The sequence below is a fragment of the Akebia trifoliata genome, chromosome 6, assembly GCF_017979445.1.
Source record: "Akebia trifoliata isolate Shusen 1 chromosome 6, ASM1797944v1, whole genome shotgun sequence".
Classification (NCBI taxonomy): Eukaryota; Viridiplantae; Streptophyta; class Magnoliopsida; order Ranunculales; family Lardizabalaceae; genus Akebia; species Akebia trifoliata.
In genome coordinates this window covers 28,405,513-28,423,167 of record NC_141380.1, presented here as the reverse complement: position 1 = coordinate 28,423,167, position 17,655 = coordinate 28,405,513, and the positions used below count along the sequence as shown (strand labels likewise).

At 34.2% G+C, this 17,655-nt stretch overlaps 1 protein-coding gene across 4 annotated transcripts; it reads right to left on the bottom strand.

Moving 5' to 3' along the window:
- Positions 1 to 3,936: 3,936 nt before the first annotated feature.
- On the bottom strand, positions 3,937 to 9,194 carry LOC147400634 (UBP1-associated protein 2B-like). Of its 4 annotated transcripts, none has more exons than XM_086446408.1 (3): positions 7,551 to 9,194; positions 6,981 to 6,999; positions 3,937 to 4,273 (listed from the first exon to the last, which is right to left on the bottom strand). In XM_086446408.1, exon 1 carries the CDS (start codon positions 9,075 to 9,077, stop codon positions 7,563 to 7,565), a length of 1,515 nt encoding a protein of 504 aa, XP_086302534.1. In that variant the 5' UTR covers positions 9,078 to 9,194; the 3' UTR covers positions 3,937 to 4,273; positions 6,981 to 6,999; positions 7,551 to 7,562. The 4 variants fall into 4 exon arrangements, with proteins under 4 accessions (XP_086302534.1, XP_086302535.1, XP_086302533.1 ...); XM_086446409.1 differs by having other exon boundaries at positions 7,563 to 9,194; XM_086446407.1 differs by lacking the exon at positions 6,981 to 6,999 and having other exon boundaries at positions 7,551 to 9,193.
- Between the last annotated feature and the right edge of the window lie 8,461 nt (positions 9,195 to 17,655).

Genomic DNA, 17,655 nt, shown 5'->3' with positions numbered 1-17,655 from the left:
TTTATTCCCTTAACTCTTCTCCTTCATGTATCTAAATAAAAAGATTGCCGCAATTGTTGCTCAGCCTAGCTTATATCCAAATTGGTTATCTGATATCTTGTTTTTCCGTCTTAATCCTTGTTTCATCAGTCTTTCCCATAATCTTATAATATAACTGATAACTTTGGTGCTCAGGTACTCTACGGTATCATTAGTCTTCAAAATATTATCAAATCAGAATAATACCATATATCTTTTGTATTTCCATACTTCTATCAAAATACAATTTGGTCCAAATGCCCCATCCATTTTATATTTGCTAGCATTGTTTTTCTGATTTTGAAAATCCCCTAATTCTACGAAAACATGTGTAGATCTCTCGTGTTTCCTCAGTCCTAAATCTATGTGGGTCTTCATTTAATAATTTCTACAAATAACCCCAGTACCCCCATGATCTTTCCCTAATTTCATTACCTTTTATCAAGATTCTTATCTTATTATTTGGGTATTCTGTTTTCATTTCACTAATTCATACCAACATGTGGCCACGTTTCTCTTGCTTCCTTTGCAAAGGTAAGCAGGTGAAGGCAGATTTTGATCCTAGGTCTATGGTATTAACACGCATACTTTACCACATCTTTGAAGTGACACCTACAATATATAGACATCTTTCACACCCTCTATCATACCCAATCTATTATATATCCTCAAATGCCTTATGTTTAGCTTCAATTACCAAAATTTGTAATGAATCCTTTTTCTCTAATAACCTTTTGAAAGCCATCATTCCTCCACCAAATCCTTCATTACATAATTTTCCCAATAAATAGGCTCCTCTAGAATGATGGTCATAATTGATATAAAATTTCATTACTAACCTTAATAAGATAGAATGTGTAGAATTGGTCACTTAATTTGCCAACTAACCCTTTTAAGAAATTTTCTAATACTACTCTGAAAAAGTGGGTTTAAAAAACATCAGTACTGGCTTCTAGATGTGATTTAATGGGTGCGATCGAACCAGAATCTACTCAAGACTTTCTTTTCAATGGCAATGCTGTTCAAAATCACTTGACTTACTAAACAAACAAAACTTGCCACATCACAAAATTTTCTTCCAGCTTTCATGCAATTCAACTTCCTCAAATGACAAACACCTTTGATTTGAACTGCACCACTAAAACCTTTCCGTCTTTCATTTTCCCTTCAGAAACATTTCCATTTCCATTTCCAATTCCATTTCCACTTAAAAAACCCAAAATACTTACTGCAACAGAAACGCTTTAAACAAACAAGAATTAGTTTTAACTTCTCAACAGAAACAGTCTTAGGTTCTCTTAAATAGGATAAATAAAACCGATTCTAATAAGGGTACGAAATAAAGATCTTCAAATACCATTAAAATGAGTGAAAAAAAAAATCTTATGTTTTTCTTTAATGAGGAACATCAGATATTTTGACTATAACTCATGAAAATATCAAAGCATCCAGCATTATTCAATTCAACTCTAGAAGCGATATATTTATCCTGTCAAAATTTGCCGACAAGCAATCTACTCTTAGGAACGTAGAGGTACCATCCAAATTAAAAGATATATTCCAAATCAAAATGGATTATTTCTCTATTTTTGTGAGATACTCATATTCTCCAAAGGCTTTAAAAGTATTTCCAAATTCAGTAGCAATCCCTAACCCCAACTTCATTCATCCCAAACAATCTCATATTTTAACTCAAGCATCTGAAGTCTAACATTTCTGAGATTATCAAAATTGAAAGTAACACCACCCAAAAAAACTAAATAAAAGGACCTGTCGAGTGTCCTAAACATAATTCTTAAGCAAATGCCAAAGATAGTGGAAAAAGATAAATGCTCCAAAAAATCGGGAAAGTGGCTCCAAGTAAACGGATGGAATTTCAGTTAGGTAGACAGGTCAACTAAAATCATATTTAATATAGCATCCTAACTTGAAAAAGAATTATTAATAAATCCATACCTTTGGAATAACATAACCTTATAAAAAAATAATATAAGATTATCCAATTCTATTGTGTGTACCTAGCTAGTGGAAAACTTTTCACTATCTATGGAGCAACCACAATTTTTGTATATCAAAATCTTTATTCCAATTAGAGCAACAAACAAAATTGTAGGTCCAGTTCATACCTTCACAAATGGAAATTGTCTAACCACCTCTTTGAATGAAGATCTTGGGAGAACACACAAGTCTTGCCAAACACTTGAATCGCTTCTCTGTTCTATGAAGTTGATCACCACAAGCAAACAAAGAAGGGAGTAGATTCATGAATGCAAAATAAAAGATTGTGACCATCTTAGTGGTGAAACATGTCCATCCGCTTAACAACAGTCATCATAAAAGCTTTATCTCAAAAATTTGGGGCAAACCGAATGAATATTGTTCCTCCATTCAATTTTGTTTAATGCCCAGTCTATCCACTTTGTGAGTCACGAGACCAATGTATTAAGATTAGGGGAAAACAACTGAAAACCTCCCAAGTTTTTGTAACTTGAATGAATCACATGCCCCAAAAAAGTCGGATTTTGAAAGGAAATCTTTTGAGGGCCTCAAATGAAAACAAGGTTCATAGATGGGACAAACAACTCCCTCTCAAGCTAAGCACTCCACAGAAAAAATAATTTTGTTATGCAAGCATTGAGTGTTTTGGATGAAATTTGACCAGTGGACGTGCTCTAGTGGAACTGCTCAACAAGCACAAAAAGTCATGTTCCAACAACAAAACAATCAGTTGCTTCAAAGCAGAATGTTGATTGGAAAATACAATTTCAAGTGGTGTTTTACAAGGCATGTGAGTCTCATACCTCAAGGCAAGACTCGTACAAAAAACAAAAAACTGATGCTCAAGGAAGAAACATAAAAGCAATTATGTTGTATGCTTAAGACCAAGAGGCACCCAAAAGGTGTATGCCTCATGTTAATTTTTCTAATTTTTTAAAACTCCAAATTTATTGTACTTTCTATTTCTATCCTCTTTCTTTTATTTCTTTATTGTTATTGGCTTGCAACATAATTGGGTCATTTAGAGATAAACTCAAATATAAAAGAAAATATTTGCAAGGAAATTAGTTGAATTAATTTGATTCATGAATAAAAAAAATTGTAGTATTTAGTATTAAGCAGAGAAAGTCATAAAAAAAACTAGTATTATTTATATTTTTGCTATAAAATGTCTCCCTTACTGAAATATTAAAAAATAATATAGAGGATAAAACTGGGAATCTAATTCGTGGATTTGAAACTTGAAATTTGAAAATTTGTGATGTTTGCCCTATTTTTCCTACTTTCAGTATTGATTTTATATATATATATATATATATATAAAAAACTGCATGCCTGTGAGGTTTTCACCTTACGCCTCGACGCACTGGCCAACCAAGCACCTCACCTCACGCCTCAGAGTTTGAACATTGATTTGAAGAAACAAATCATGTTTTAGAGCTTTGTAGACCACGACAATCCTAAGCAAGTAAGGGGAGACAAGTAATCCATTGTGGAACATTTTATATTCACCTAAAAATTCAATTTAATTGTAATAAACCTATGGAGAAAAGGTGGGAATGTAGTTATGATAGTAACAAAATAAGGCCGCTTGCACTGGCTTCAAAACAACACCTGCAACAACAAATTCATTAAGCAAACTACGAGCATGAGTATAATAATTTCCAGTCAAACCTTTTCTATCAGTAATGATATTTTCAAGTCAAGCACATCAACAGTGTAAGCAACAATGAACAAGTGAGAACAGCATCCAGTTCCAGAGACTCGATTGATCGTAGTTTACGTTAATGATAACTCATGCTGCTTGATAATCGAACAACCATTTATAGAATCACTGACAAATAAAGAGATTTAAATTGGGCTAAAGAAGACAGAATTAACTCAGGACGTGAGCCTATATGACCATGTGAATCCCATAAGTTTAAAAAGGCAGGCACTAATTTTTATCCATAAAAACAGATAATAGGGAAAACATCGTTCATAATACTCTCAAACTCCACAAAGCACATAAAGTTCTACTTTTAAGAAACCAAATGAAAGAAGTCACAATAATACATAGTTTTTAAGGACGAAAAGGGGTTGTTGAAAAGAACATAGAAAACCTTGACTCCACTTGAATGGCCTGAAATTCTGGTTTTTTAAGTAACCAAATAGTAACACTTCATTAAAAATGTAAAGATGGTGTTTGCATGAGCTCCGTAAACTTCAGAAGAATCACCAGTCCAGTTCTAAATAGATTGATGCACCTATCAGGAATCTGCAAAATGAATAAGTAAAACATAAAAACCAGTTTCAAAAACCAAAAAAAAAAAAAAGGATTTCCAAGTTAGAAGCCTTGCAACTTGCATACCCAGTGGAGAACAAATACAATTACTTTGGGCCATTTAATTTTAAATTGAGAACTTTGAAAGAAGAATCTCATATTTTAACCATTTTTTTTTATTAGTATAAACATATTTTAACAAAATTAGCATGCGGGCATCTAGTTTTGATATGAAAAAAGGTATGCAAGAGTGTACTGAACCGAAAATCTACAAAGTTACAAACCCATATCTTCTCAGTTTAAAATGATGTGAGCTCAAACAAAATTGAAATTGAGTTTACAAAATATTTCAAAACACCTTGCCAAAGGGGTAAGTCAGAGGGACTGCCTGACATCACTTAAGGAAAAATTGAAAAGTCACATAACCATACAAAGTTGGCTTCATAAAGTAGCATTAGTAATTGAAGCAGGACCAAACTGAATTTCATTTTTGTAGTGAAAGATTGAGTTCACAATGCAAATGAAGGTTAAAACAGCAGCATCATAAATCATGAACAGGATGACCAAATGAACCAAAAGAAAGATCACAAAAAAATTCATTTTATGTAGCCCTTGGAGATATTATCACCATACTTAAAAAATTTGCTTATCATATCCAAAGTGAACAGGATGAGCAAATGAACCAAAAGAGAGACCACAGAAGTAAGTAATACTTTGTACACCAAATACTACCCACACCATAATAAATGAAAACTATGCCTCGTACAACCATATACCATTTTATACTGGCCCATGGCCACCTTGTGGCCATATGCAAAACATTTCATTATTATATCCAAAATGACCTGGATGAGACCAAATGCAACAAAAGAGAAATTTACATACATGGGAGAAAGCGAAACATTGAAAACCAAATACTACCCCACACCTAAATAAACGACAATTACGCCTTGTATTACTATTTACCGTTTTATGTGACCCATGGTAATATTTTCACCATATGCAAGACACTTCATGAACTGGATGAGACCAAATACAACCAAAGAGAAACCGCATATACGGCAGTAAGCAATGCATTGTAGACCAAATACTACCCACACCTCAATAAATGACAACTATGCCCTGTACAACTATTTACATGCTGATCCATGTGCCATAATTATCAACTAATTGTTGAACTAAATGCACGAACCTACAATCTTACAAGTTTTGCAGTTAAAGAGAATTCATGTTCAAAGAAAAAATAATAACAAATTCAATCATGTTCTGTCTCTTGATATCTATCTCAAATTTCATGTGGGCATCCAGGCATGGAACGCCAAGGCTTCGTTTAGTTTGCACATTCCAAGAGGCAAATTTTTGAGTTATAATAAATCCATGTTTCTTTTATGGGAAAAATTAATGGCAAATTCATATAGCAAAGGAACCTCAAAACTGGGGGGAAAAGAAAGAAAGAAAGAAAAAGCAGTCATTTGATGGTATGCTGCTTTTCCAAGTGTAACATCTCTTGCAACTTCAATTTCCCACTCTCCCCTCTTTCTTCAATCCCATCCTCTCCAACGATCATTATTGACACCATATCACCACCACCATTGTTGTCACCACTCGTCACCATGTGGCCATTGGTAATGCGACCATCATTGTTGGCTGCTGCTACCATCATTATTGTCAACACTAACACCATCGCCGCCGTGTTCTACGCCATAACAGAAGAAAATACTTGCAAATTTTTGGCTAAATAATCTATTCAAGAGTATTAAGACTGAAATTCCCAAGCATTGATTATGAAGACCCAACAAGTCAAATCTATATAGAGGATAATTATTCGCTGTCTTCCAACCCCCAAAGAGTTGAATTAGGATTTTTTATGAAAAAATATTTAATGAAGACATTGCAATCAGCCCAAACTGATTGTTGTATTATCTACTGGAAAGTCTAAGAAAAGTACTACAAATTTTCCAGTGTACAAAAAAAAGCAGAAAATGTCAACCCCCCCCCACCCCCCACAAAGAAAATAGCTCTCTTTAGACCCATTTCTTTGTGTTATTCCATTTTTTAGACCCTTCCTTCTTCCATGGCAGACCTGTTCGGTAGCTAATAATGCTATGCTTTCAATGCTAACACTATAGATTCTCTTTCTTATTTGTGATTTGTTGGTGTGCTTGGAGAGAAAAATTCAATAGTTTGTGAAGGGAAGGCAAAAAATTGTGTGAAGGCTTTCATACTAGACATCAAGGAAACTCCATTTCAATGGTCTAGGATTCTAAAGGAATTCAAACAGGTGTTTTACAACGATTTTTTTTTTTATGAGATTCAATGCTATGACAGTGCTTTAGAGTTTTGAGTTCTAGGAAGGTATCCTCAACCTACATGTGAGTCCGTCTATTTTGCATGCTTATTTGCTTTATCAAGTTAATCTTTATAATTATCCCAACAAAATTCACATCACCAATCCTACAATAAGTTTTAAGAATTGTTGAAATTTGAAAACAAGTCATGAACCCAATAAAAGATTTATCGATTTTTTTCAAGTTGTCTTGATTTTTCTTTAACTACGTAATTTCCAACATCATAATCACATATTATAATCCTTCCACTCCCCATGATATCAGATAAGACCATGTCGGAAACTACTTTCATAGGCAAAAGGGCATTGAACCCTGGGCTGTGGTAGTACCACCCAAAGAGTTTACAACCTTACCAAGCTGGCACCTTGAGGTCTGTAACAATTATGGCAACAGAAATCAAGTCAATTCTCACAAAAAATAAATGAATGAAAAGCATTCTAAAACATTGAAATACAACATCAGTATAAGGTTGTAGCTAGTGGACGATGCAATTGATCTTGGAATTTATTAACATTCTCCAAAAAGGGTACTGTTAATAACCCTGCTGTTACTGAAACCATTAAAAGAACCCCCAATAACTTAATGGGTTTAAAACAAAAATTATGCATACAATAAACTTTAGGATATCGGTAACTATGCCATCCATCACTTCGCCTAGAACTGAAAGAATATATTACTAAAAATGACCTTTTTTCTCAAGTCATGTATCGTTTAACAGATTAATGACTAGAGAATAGGATATCCAACTCGAAAACAAGTTCTTTATTAGTTCTCCATCCTAATTTTTATGAAAAGAATAAATCTTTTTATCAAAGAATTGGGGGAAAAAATGGGTATTTGCTTGCAACAACATAAGAAACAATTAAACATTTCAAGTAACGATAACTAATGTGATCAAAAATGTAAAATTGTATATGTTATACCTGTGCTCTTACCTAGTGACCCATGTAAGGATTGACACCACCCATATGACCAGCACCGCCCTGTTGCGATCTCCCAGCATTGGCTTGCCCCAGCTGAGGGTTTTGGTACCCACCTTGAACCCCAGCCTGGCTCCCATAACCACCCATCACACTGGTTACGGGCTGATTCCCATACCCACCCTGGATTGGATTATTCACCATCGGCGGTACATTTTGGTTAACCGGTGCACCCATTCCAGCCGATCCAAGCGTGCCAAGTAGGTTTGTCAAACCCAATCCAGTCCCGCCTTGGGTCGCAAGCAACGCCGAAATAGCCTGTCCCAACACCGGGTTCAACGCCTGCTGTGTCCCCTGATTGAATGGCACTCCCGCCGGTGCCATCATGTGTCCTGCTTGTGCAGTGTTCCCCATAGCACCCATAAAATTGGCGTTTTCATTCCTCGGAAAATGTGAACCGTGCCCACTTCCAGGTTGCCGGTTCTGATGCTGGTGATGATGTTGTTGATGTTGCTGGTAAGGCTTTGTGGGCTTCGGACCATCAATCGCCTTCTGACAATGCAATATATGCCCTTCAAATTTCTTATGTGGTTCTTCTAACGCCTTCTTTGCACTCTCGGGTGACTTGTAAACAAAAAGGGTAAAACCCTTAGGTTTTCCAGTCTGCTTATCTAACCCTAACGGACCTTCCTCGATTTCCCCAAATTTGGAGAAGAAATTGAGTAAACTCTGAGGATCGATATCAGATGCAACATTGCTCACGTAGATCTTCCGCTGTGTATACTCGGAAGACGCCACCTGTGTGGGTGGTGCAGGAGGCGGGACTGGACCTGCCGAAGCTAATTGGCATGCAGTCATTCGATTCCCAATCCGTTTCTGGGGTTCTTCGAGAGCTTTACGAGCTCCACTACGACGCTTAAACAGAATGAATCCATAACCTTTAGATTTCCCAGATATTTTATCACACACAGCCTTGCAATCTTCGATCTCGCCATACTGTTTGAACACATTTGTTAGGGTTTCGGCATTTGTATCCCAACCAAGTCCGTGGACGAAGATCTTACGATGAGATGGATCAGAATCAGCGAGTTCTCGAATGCTAGCGTACACATCGGGATGTTTCTCTGCAGCTTGGCAGAGAAGATTGACGATCTGATCCTTTGAAAAGGGTTCTATGAGCTTCTGTGCGGATTCTTCTTCATCGTCGTCGTCGTCTTCGTCATGATCTTCTTCTTCCTCGGGATCAGCACTTGGATTAGTGTTTACGATTGACGGTCCAGATGCAGTTGGGGCTTCTTCTTCTTCTTCCTCTTCTTCCACTTCGGGATCTTCAGCTTCGACTTCTTCTTCAATTTCTTCGACTTCTGCTACTTTTTCGTAAACTATCTGTTCTTCTTCTTCTTGATTGAAGTTGTTGGTTTCATCTTCTTGTTCTTGTTGTTGTTGTTGTTGTTGCTGCTGCTGCTGTTGTTCGGATACATTAGAGGGTTCAGGTTCGGATTTGGGTGCGAGCTTTCTCTTCTTGGCCATGGCGGGAAACAACAGAAGGAATTGTAGTTGGAGGAAGAAAAAATATAGGATTTTTCTGGTTCGGATGAGAGAAGGGAGGTTTTGATCGGCTAGGGTTTGTTGCGTAAGAGTTGGGGTTGTTTATAAAGGCAACTTAATGACGAAATTGCCCCGTGTGTTCATTTATATAGATAAACCCATACCCATAAACGAATCATTTAGGTATTGTACGTAGTAATTATGGGTATTTCCATGATATGCCCTTGAATCGTGCTATCCATAAGTGTTACCTTTAAATTGTTTAATAATTTTTTAATTCAATTCAGATTTAAAACTTTTCAAAATTAACTTTTTTTTTCAGCCTTAATTTTTTTCCTAAAAGCGATAGATAACCAAGTGGGAGTACCTTTTTTTGGTATCGAAAATATCTAAACCCAAAAATTGATAAGGGATGAGTCATGTGTTGGAGTTGAAATTTTCAGACTCTATTACCCATATTGCCAATTGGGGAGTTGATGGGTGTATAAGGAAGGGTAATGCGTTGGATTTGCTCTTAAGTCTCATCCATCGTCAAAAAGTCATGAAATGCATAAAGCAATACCTCAATATTTATTATGTATCTCGATAAGTTGTTTATGAATCTCGGTGTTTTTTTCGGAGACTTATAAGACTAGTCGAACCCTATATAGATAAAGTTTCTAACTCAAAAATATACACGGCTAACGTGGCAAGAACACAAAATCATAGATCTATTTCTTTTGGATACACAAGATAATTGTAAAAACTAATAGATAGATTCATTTCTTACCTTCTAACGCAAGATTTACAAATTGAAAACAATATCAAAGTTTTGAAACCATCTAATAATGCATGATTTTTTAAGAATGTGAACCCTTGTTTGAAATTCAAATCTAGTTCTTGAAGTAAGATGTTTTTCTATAAAAATTATTATAACTAAAGGGTAGAAGGGAGGATTTCCTATTTCAAGTGGGAAAAAGCTACAAGATCTAGCCCCAAATGTCATCTTTGTTCACTTTCCAACTTCCTATCCGGTGAACACACATTTTTTTAGATCGATGTGAAGTCCTCAACAAGACGACTCTTTTCTTTTCTTTCGTTGAGTCTTGAATCTCGCTTTACATCTTCAGATCTAAATTTGAATTTTAGGGAGGCTAGGATTAAGGTTTGTTCTTAGAGAATAAATAAATACTCTATAATTTTTCTTTAACTTTAGTATTTATAGAAACCTAAGGACGTAAATATTATTTTTGAGTTTTATTTTCTTTTGTTTAAAAAGTGTATGTCCCGGGCTTTGATTTTCACAAACTTATAGTCTACTTGGATAATTTTTTGATATGAACTTAATGGTGTCTCCAGATTTTCAATAATCATTTAAAAAAAATATATTGTTGAGTGGTCAAATCTATCCTTTAACTAATATTTCTCGAGATACATAATAGACAATTAAGACATTACAATAGTCTCCTAATAGATTCGACTGGATTTAACCCTCGTCCATGGGGGGATTCCATAGAGAGACAACTCTTGCTCCTTATAACTAATGGCTCAATTAATTGACATATTGCAATGCAACTTTGAGGCTATGGGTCCAAATCCAACTTACCTTAAAAACAACTTATTTCATTTTTCTATTTGACGGGTATAAAGTTTATTGTCTCCACTGGATCTTAACCATTACAACAAATTGAATGGATATGTATCTTGCTTTTATTGGAACATTAATTTATAATTATTGGAGGATCCTCTACTGATATCCTAGTTCAATGAATGGAGTTTCACAAATAAATGTTGCATTGATATCGTTAAACTTGGCTAATTAGTTATGATGATCTTGGTCATTGGTCGAACATAGTATCCAAATCTTATATTTTTCAAATAGATAGAAGAGGGGGGGGGGGGGGGGGGGGGGGGGGGGGGAGATGACAATGACATGTTATGCCATTGTTCTTTCCTTTAGACTTTAGTATATAAATAGAAATGCAGAGACAAAGGGGAAAGAGAAAGAGAGGTAGATAAATGACGTTGGACTTGTATGCAATTATTCATCCATTTTAGTTTTGAATGAGAAAGAATGGGAGAGTTTTATAGTTTGATGAATTTGAAGGTGCAATCTTAGCTAGGTTGGTAAAGGCGTGTGGAATTTGAATCCATCATCATGTCGATTACTAATTCCCTTGCTTGCCCTGCAAAAAATAAAATAAAATAAATAAATAGTGTAGATACATGGGCTTCAAAATCTTTGAAAAAGTTTTAAGTTCATCCACACAGGTTCAGCAGTCATTACCATTCAATTAAAGTGTGAATGGGAACTATAAATGATTTTTTAAAATTATGTTTTGTTGGCTTGTAGTGACTCACATGTCAAAAGGATAAGGGAGTAATGGTCTACCTAGATTTTTAAGGTAAGGAGGTTCGGTTGAGGGACAATAAAGGTGTTAGGCACCTTGTCCCCCCATCCTAAGATGGTTACTAATATATGACCAAAGTTGAAGATTATAAACTCTTTTTGGATTTTGAAAATAGAATAAACTATAGAGAAATTTAAAAGGAAAAATATCTATAATCTGATTTTAGAAAATGAATAAAATAAAACAATGAACAAACAAAAATAAGACAATGATATAATTTTTTATGAACCTAGGATTTTGATAAGAATTCATATGGATTTCACCTTTTGGGATCCAAAGACTCTTTTAAAAGATCTTTAGTATAATTTTACAAGATGAATAAAATAAGATAATGAGCAGTCTAAAACAGAAGTGTTACTTGTTGGAATTTTTTATGAGCCTATGATTTTGATGAGAATCCATGTGGATTTCATTTCTTGGGATCCAAATGCTCTTTTAGAAGATCTATAGTCTAAGTTTAGAAGGTGGACAAAATAAGACAATGAGCAAGCTAAAACAAAAATGTTGCTTGCTGAAATTTGTTATAAGCCTAAGATTTTGACAAGAATCCATGTGGATTTCATCTTTTGGGACCCAAAGGCTCTTTTAGAGGTTATGTGCATACTTGGAAACATATTTTTATTGGTTTAGCCTTTATGAGGTGTTCATGAGTTGGGCACCATCATGAAAAGACTAGAGACTTTATGCATGCAATGCATTCTCTTTGAGACTATTTTTGTTAGCTTAAAGAGTTAGGTGTAGATCTATACCTTTGACCCTTAGTTATTTTAAAGAAAAACAAAATGGGTGTGTGAGTGCTTATTGTGTATGCATGTAATTGACTTTAAAAGAGAATATTACTTCCAATAAGGGATTACTTTCTAGCTCTTAAGCCATTAGGATTGAAAATAGCAAAACATTTATTCTAAAAATTAAACTTGTAAGGAAAGTAAACAAAAGTAACTAATCTATAAATTAAACATTCAATAATAGTAAAATGACCACTAACCTATTATAGTACTCATTGAGCTTATTGAAGGCTTATATGAGGAGATTACCTCTATGAGGTTTTACTCTCTACCTCATTGCCTCACCAAAACAAATATATATCTGCATTATTACAAGTAAAAAGAATATGAAATAACTTGCAAGAATATAAATAAATAAAAGAATATTAGTAGAAGAGTGAGTATTAGAAGAGGAGTTACATGAAGAAACAAAAAATCTATACTAACACCTCACCTTAGTCTCTACTCTTTCTTCTTCTTAATCAGAGCTTCTTGGAGATTTGGAAATGGATTTTGATTGAATTTTGGTAGGTTAGAGGCTTTAAGAAGAGACTTGAATAAAATTTTAGTTTATTGAGCTCATTTCCCTTTTATCTTAAATGGAAGTCCTATTTATAAGATTTTATGAGACCTTTGGGGATAAATTTGTCCCAAATCACAGGGTTCCCAAATTATCAACAAAACTTCCATGAAAGATATCAATTGCTCATTTTAACCTTGTCTTTGATGGTCTTTACCCTTTAGTTGGGTCTTACTAATCTTGATCATCAATAGGTATGGTGGTAAACATCAAAAAGTTCTAAAGAATTCTTAATGAATGTTAGAATGGTCCTAAGGCCTTAACCTTAGGTCAATTGTGAAAGAAACAAATCAAATGACATGTAATTACATGATAGGTTTTTGACTTCTTTGGTAATTTTCCCTGAGAGAATCTCTAACAAATTAGAGATAAGTTGGTCATTAGGCATTAATTTTAGAGAATTATATTGGGAGGACAAAATAGTCATAAGCTTTTGAAATTGTTCAAATTACATTGAATGTCATGGAAGCTCTTTTGAATTGTGAAGAGAATAAGAAGGGTAAAATGGAGATTAACCTTTGATAAGTCTCAACAAATCAAGGTTAATGGGATAATTGGCCTCAAGTGGAGACCAAACTAGACTAAGGTCTTTAATAGAGGAATTGGTAAATTACTAAAAGAACAAAATAAAAAATTATTTGGGTAATTAAAGTAATGGTAGGATTTCTCGAGGAAAATCAATATTAAATAGAGGGTTAATGGGTAATTAACATTAACCAATTTCGAGTGCATATGGGTTAGAAAATCTGCCCAACAGAATTGACCATAGGTGACCCACGACCTAAATAAATTTTATGCCTGGCCGTGGGTCATTCTTGGACCAAACTAAATTTGTGTCAAACCGTGGGCGACCATTGGCCAGGTGGTCAGGCTTAAAAATTCTTCTGGCAGTAGGGTCATCCTTAGCCAGGTAAAAAATGCATGAAAATTGATCGTCAAACCTAGGTTACTTGCAAATTGGGATTTTCAATCACTCTAGAAAGTTACCCTGGGTCAAGTCCTTTCTCGAAAAATTTTTGGTGCTCTTGGGTTCAGCTTAGGCAAAAATGGGGGTCTGTAAATAGTATAATGCATTCCGTACATCCATCAAGTGTTGCAAAAATGATTTATTTTTATTTCTTTAAACAACATTTTTTTAATTTATAAAATAACCAATGTTCATATTTTCAAAGTTATTGATTTAGCAATAATTTACCAAACTCCATTATGACCTCTCGAATCAATAAAGTTGTTATTGGCACCCCAACTCTTACTCATTACACCACAATTAAAAATAAAAATAAAATATAGATATTTCCCAAAACGTGTGCAACTTATGACAAAATTTTAGTTCCAATACACTGTTCATGTTAATTCCCAAAACAAGTTTTTTAGCGAATTCATCACTTTTATAATCTACGAATTTAGTGATAAATTACTAGCCAAATTGCAAGTGACGTTGAATTCATTAATTATAAAAGTGACGGATTTACTATAAAAACATGTTTTGGGAATTAAAACAAAAAAACTTAAATTTTACCATATTCAACTCACGAAATGGCAACTCATCCCAAAAAACAAGTGAATGATTGAGAATAAGTAAAAGTTGGGGTGCCAATAGAAGCTCTCTTGATTTTTTACTAGATTTATATTTTTTGGGTTCAAGATTTATATGAGTCAAATTGTATTGTAAACAACTACTGAAATTGTTTGAATGAGTGTTATAATGTTATGTAATGTTGGGATTATAATCTGAACTAAACCTTAATAATGTTTGAAAAATGTGTTCTAATATTTAATTGGGGTATGATAAATTATTTAAGAAAGTAGGGGTGGCAATAGCAAATCTCCAAAATCAATAATGAGATTGATAAATTGATTATTAACCTCATAATCCATTATCAAAATCAAATTATACTTCTATCTCCATACGTCTTTGAAATCCAAGTCTTACTATTTGCTCATCTAGTCATGGCAATTGGTCAGGTTGTGTCATGTTGAAGTAAGGGTACTCTGAAATTTTACCCAACCCAAACTTGACCCATTTAATAATTGTGTCAAAAATTTAAACTCGAACCCGGTACACTTCTTAAATAAGTAACCTGACTCGACCTATGTCATACATTCAGTAAAATTCTAACCTTAAGTAGAAAGAATAAATTTCATTTCCACCACCAAATTATTTTTTCAACATTCATAGAATTTTATTATGTAATGCAGTTATGAAACTTTCCTTACTAACTTGGTAAGGAAAGTGTTTTTCTTAACTCAACTAAAAGATTCACCCTTAATTATTTGAAAATATCTTAAAATACTGTATATTTTATTAATTTTGAAAAAAAAAAAATTTAACAAAATTCTTGTAAAAACTGATTATTACAAAAACCTTTAAATAATTATTGATATTTGAGACATTTCTTATATTTTCATGATTTAAAACAAGAAGTTACTAACACGATAATCAAATGTGTCAAAACGGGTTAAGTGGATTGACATCCCTAGCCTAGACGTGATCCATTTAATAATCATGTCAGACAGGTTGACATTATTATAACCCAAATCCAATTAGACTAGACTCAAACCCACCGCATCATTTTCGAGTCATGTTCATGGATCATGTTCAGTCTGCCAACCCTAATTACATCACACTCGCAATCATTAATACCCTCATGTTCATTAATACACTATAATAAAGACTCAAATATGGATACAAAATTACAAACAGAATCATAGATAAGCTACCTACAATCTACAACCACTGCAACAACAACTATTTGCTCAACGAAGAATCTCTCCAACATTAGAATGTCACACATATAAATAGAATAGGAAAGCCTAACCGAGATTGCAATGCCACGTTTGGATCGTTAGTTTTTGCGAGTCAGTTTATCGTTAGTCTTGAGGTTATTCTCCCTTCTAATTTTGAACGAGAGAGTGGGGAGTGTCATTGTTTGATATATTTCGATAGTAAAAAATGATGATTCATTTTTTTATTTATTTCTTTGAACAATATTTTTCTTTATTTATTAAATAAATCATTTTCTTTTTCTTTGAGAGCTGCTATTGCCACCTCGACTTTACTTATTATACTTGAATTAAAAAGTCAACAGCTAATAATAAGTAAAAGTTTGGGAGCCAATAAAAACTCTCATTTTTTGTTTAGGTTTCTATATTTGATTAGATTTAGGATTTTGTATGAGCTTAATGCTTATTGTAAACAAATGTTCAAGTTGTTTTAATGTGTTACAATGCTTTGTAATGTTAAGGTGAAAATCTGAACCAAAGTTTTGTAATGTTTGAATGGCATGTTTTAATCTTTAATTGGGGTGTGGCAAATAATTTAAGAAGTTAGGGTACAATAAATAAATGTTAGGGTGCCAATAGAACCTTAAAAAATTTAAAAATATTGAACCAAACCTCATTATCACCTCTCAGAATCGATTATGAGAGTGATAATTATATCAATCCCATAATCAATTACCAAAATGATTATTAAACAACTCCTAAAATTTCCATGTGTTATTGACATTTTTGTCTCAACTTTAGTCCATTAGAGCAACTCTAACCTATGTCTATAAAATTTGGCTCCAAATTGGTATTTCTATGAATTTAGAGAGGATGCTCTCCTATGAACCAATTTGAACTCCAACTACCCCCCTCTAAATCATTATTTATTCTCTAACTCTAGAAGTGAATGAAAAAAAAATGAAAATAAATAAATGACAAAAATTATATTTAAAATATGTATTATGAAAAAAAGAAAATTAAAATAACATTTATGTAAAAAAGTGGGGACAAAATGGTATCTAAAAGTAATAAATAGTGATTTAAAGACAAACTCTAATTAATAAAGATTTAGAGGGATTGTTAGAGATTTGGAGATTGATTGGAGCAAGATTCGCATGTCTCTATCTCTAAATTTAGGGTATGTTTGATTGCATGGAAAGTGACTTTCCATGGAATTTGAAATTCATGAAAAAATAATTGTGAAAAATAGGTAGGATTGAAAAATCAAATTCTATTATTTGATTTTACTTGGATAAAATTATGGAAAAAATATGAGAAAAAAGAAAAGGAGAGGGAGAAGAAGAAGATGAGGAGGAAGAGTGAGGGGGAGGATGTGGTGGCGGTGACGACAACGGTGGTTACAGTGGCGGTGGGGCGACAACTACAGTGGAGGTGGTGGCGACAGTGGCATCGATAGATGGTGGCGGTGACGATGACGGTAGCGGTGGAGGTAAGTGAGGAAGAAGAATGGAGAACGTGATGGTGATGGTGGTGAAGGTGGTGACGATGAAGGTAAGTAAGGAAGAAGATGATGAGGAAGATGGGGGGAGAACGTGGTGGTGGTTGTCGCGGATGAGGTAAGGGATGGAGAAGAAGGATAAGAAGAAGAGAGAGAGAGAAAGAAAATGAAAGAAAATGTGGCCGGAGATGGTGATGATGGAGACATAGACGACGACGGCGACGGTGATGACGATGAGTTTAGTGTAATGGTGGTTGTGGTGGTAGGGAAGAAGATATGAGTGGGGAAGAATTGGGGATGGAAAATATGGGTGGATTTCACTTTCTCACCCATATAGGTGGGAAAGTGAAATCCATGTTTTGGTGGACTTTTTGATTGGGGTGGAAAATGAATTTCCATTTCCATGTGCAATCAAACACTTGAAAAATGTCGTTTTCCATGGAAATTGATTTTCCACCCTATTTTCCGGTGCAATCAAACATACCCTTAGTGATTTAGTGATCGTTTAAAGTTGCTCTTACATCACATTCACATTAGGGTTGTAACTTGAACGGGTTGGCTTGAGCTCAAGTGTTCAATCCAAATTACTCACCCATTG

Excerpts from the sequence above, each read along its gene's own strand:
- LOC147400634 (XM_086446408.1), bottom strand. The coding sequence starts at position 9,077 with ATGGCCAAGAAGAGAAAGCTCGCACCCAAATCCGAACCTGAACCCTCT.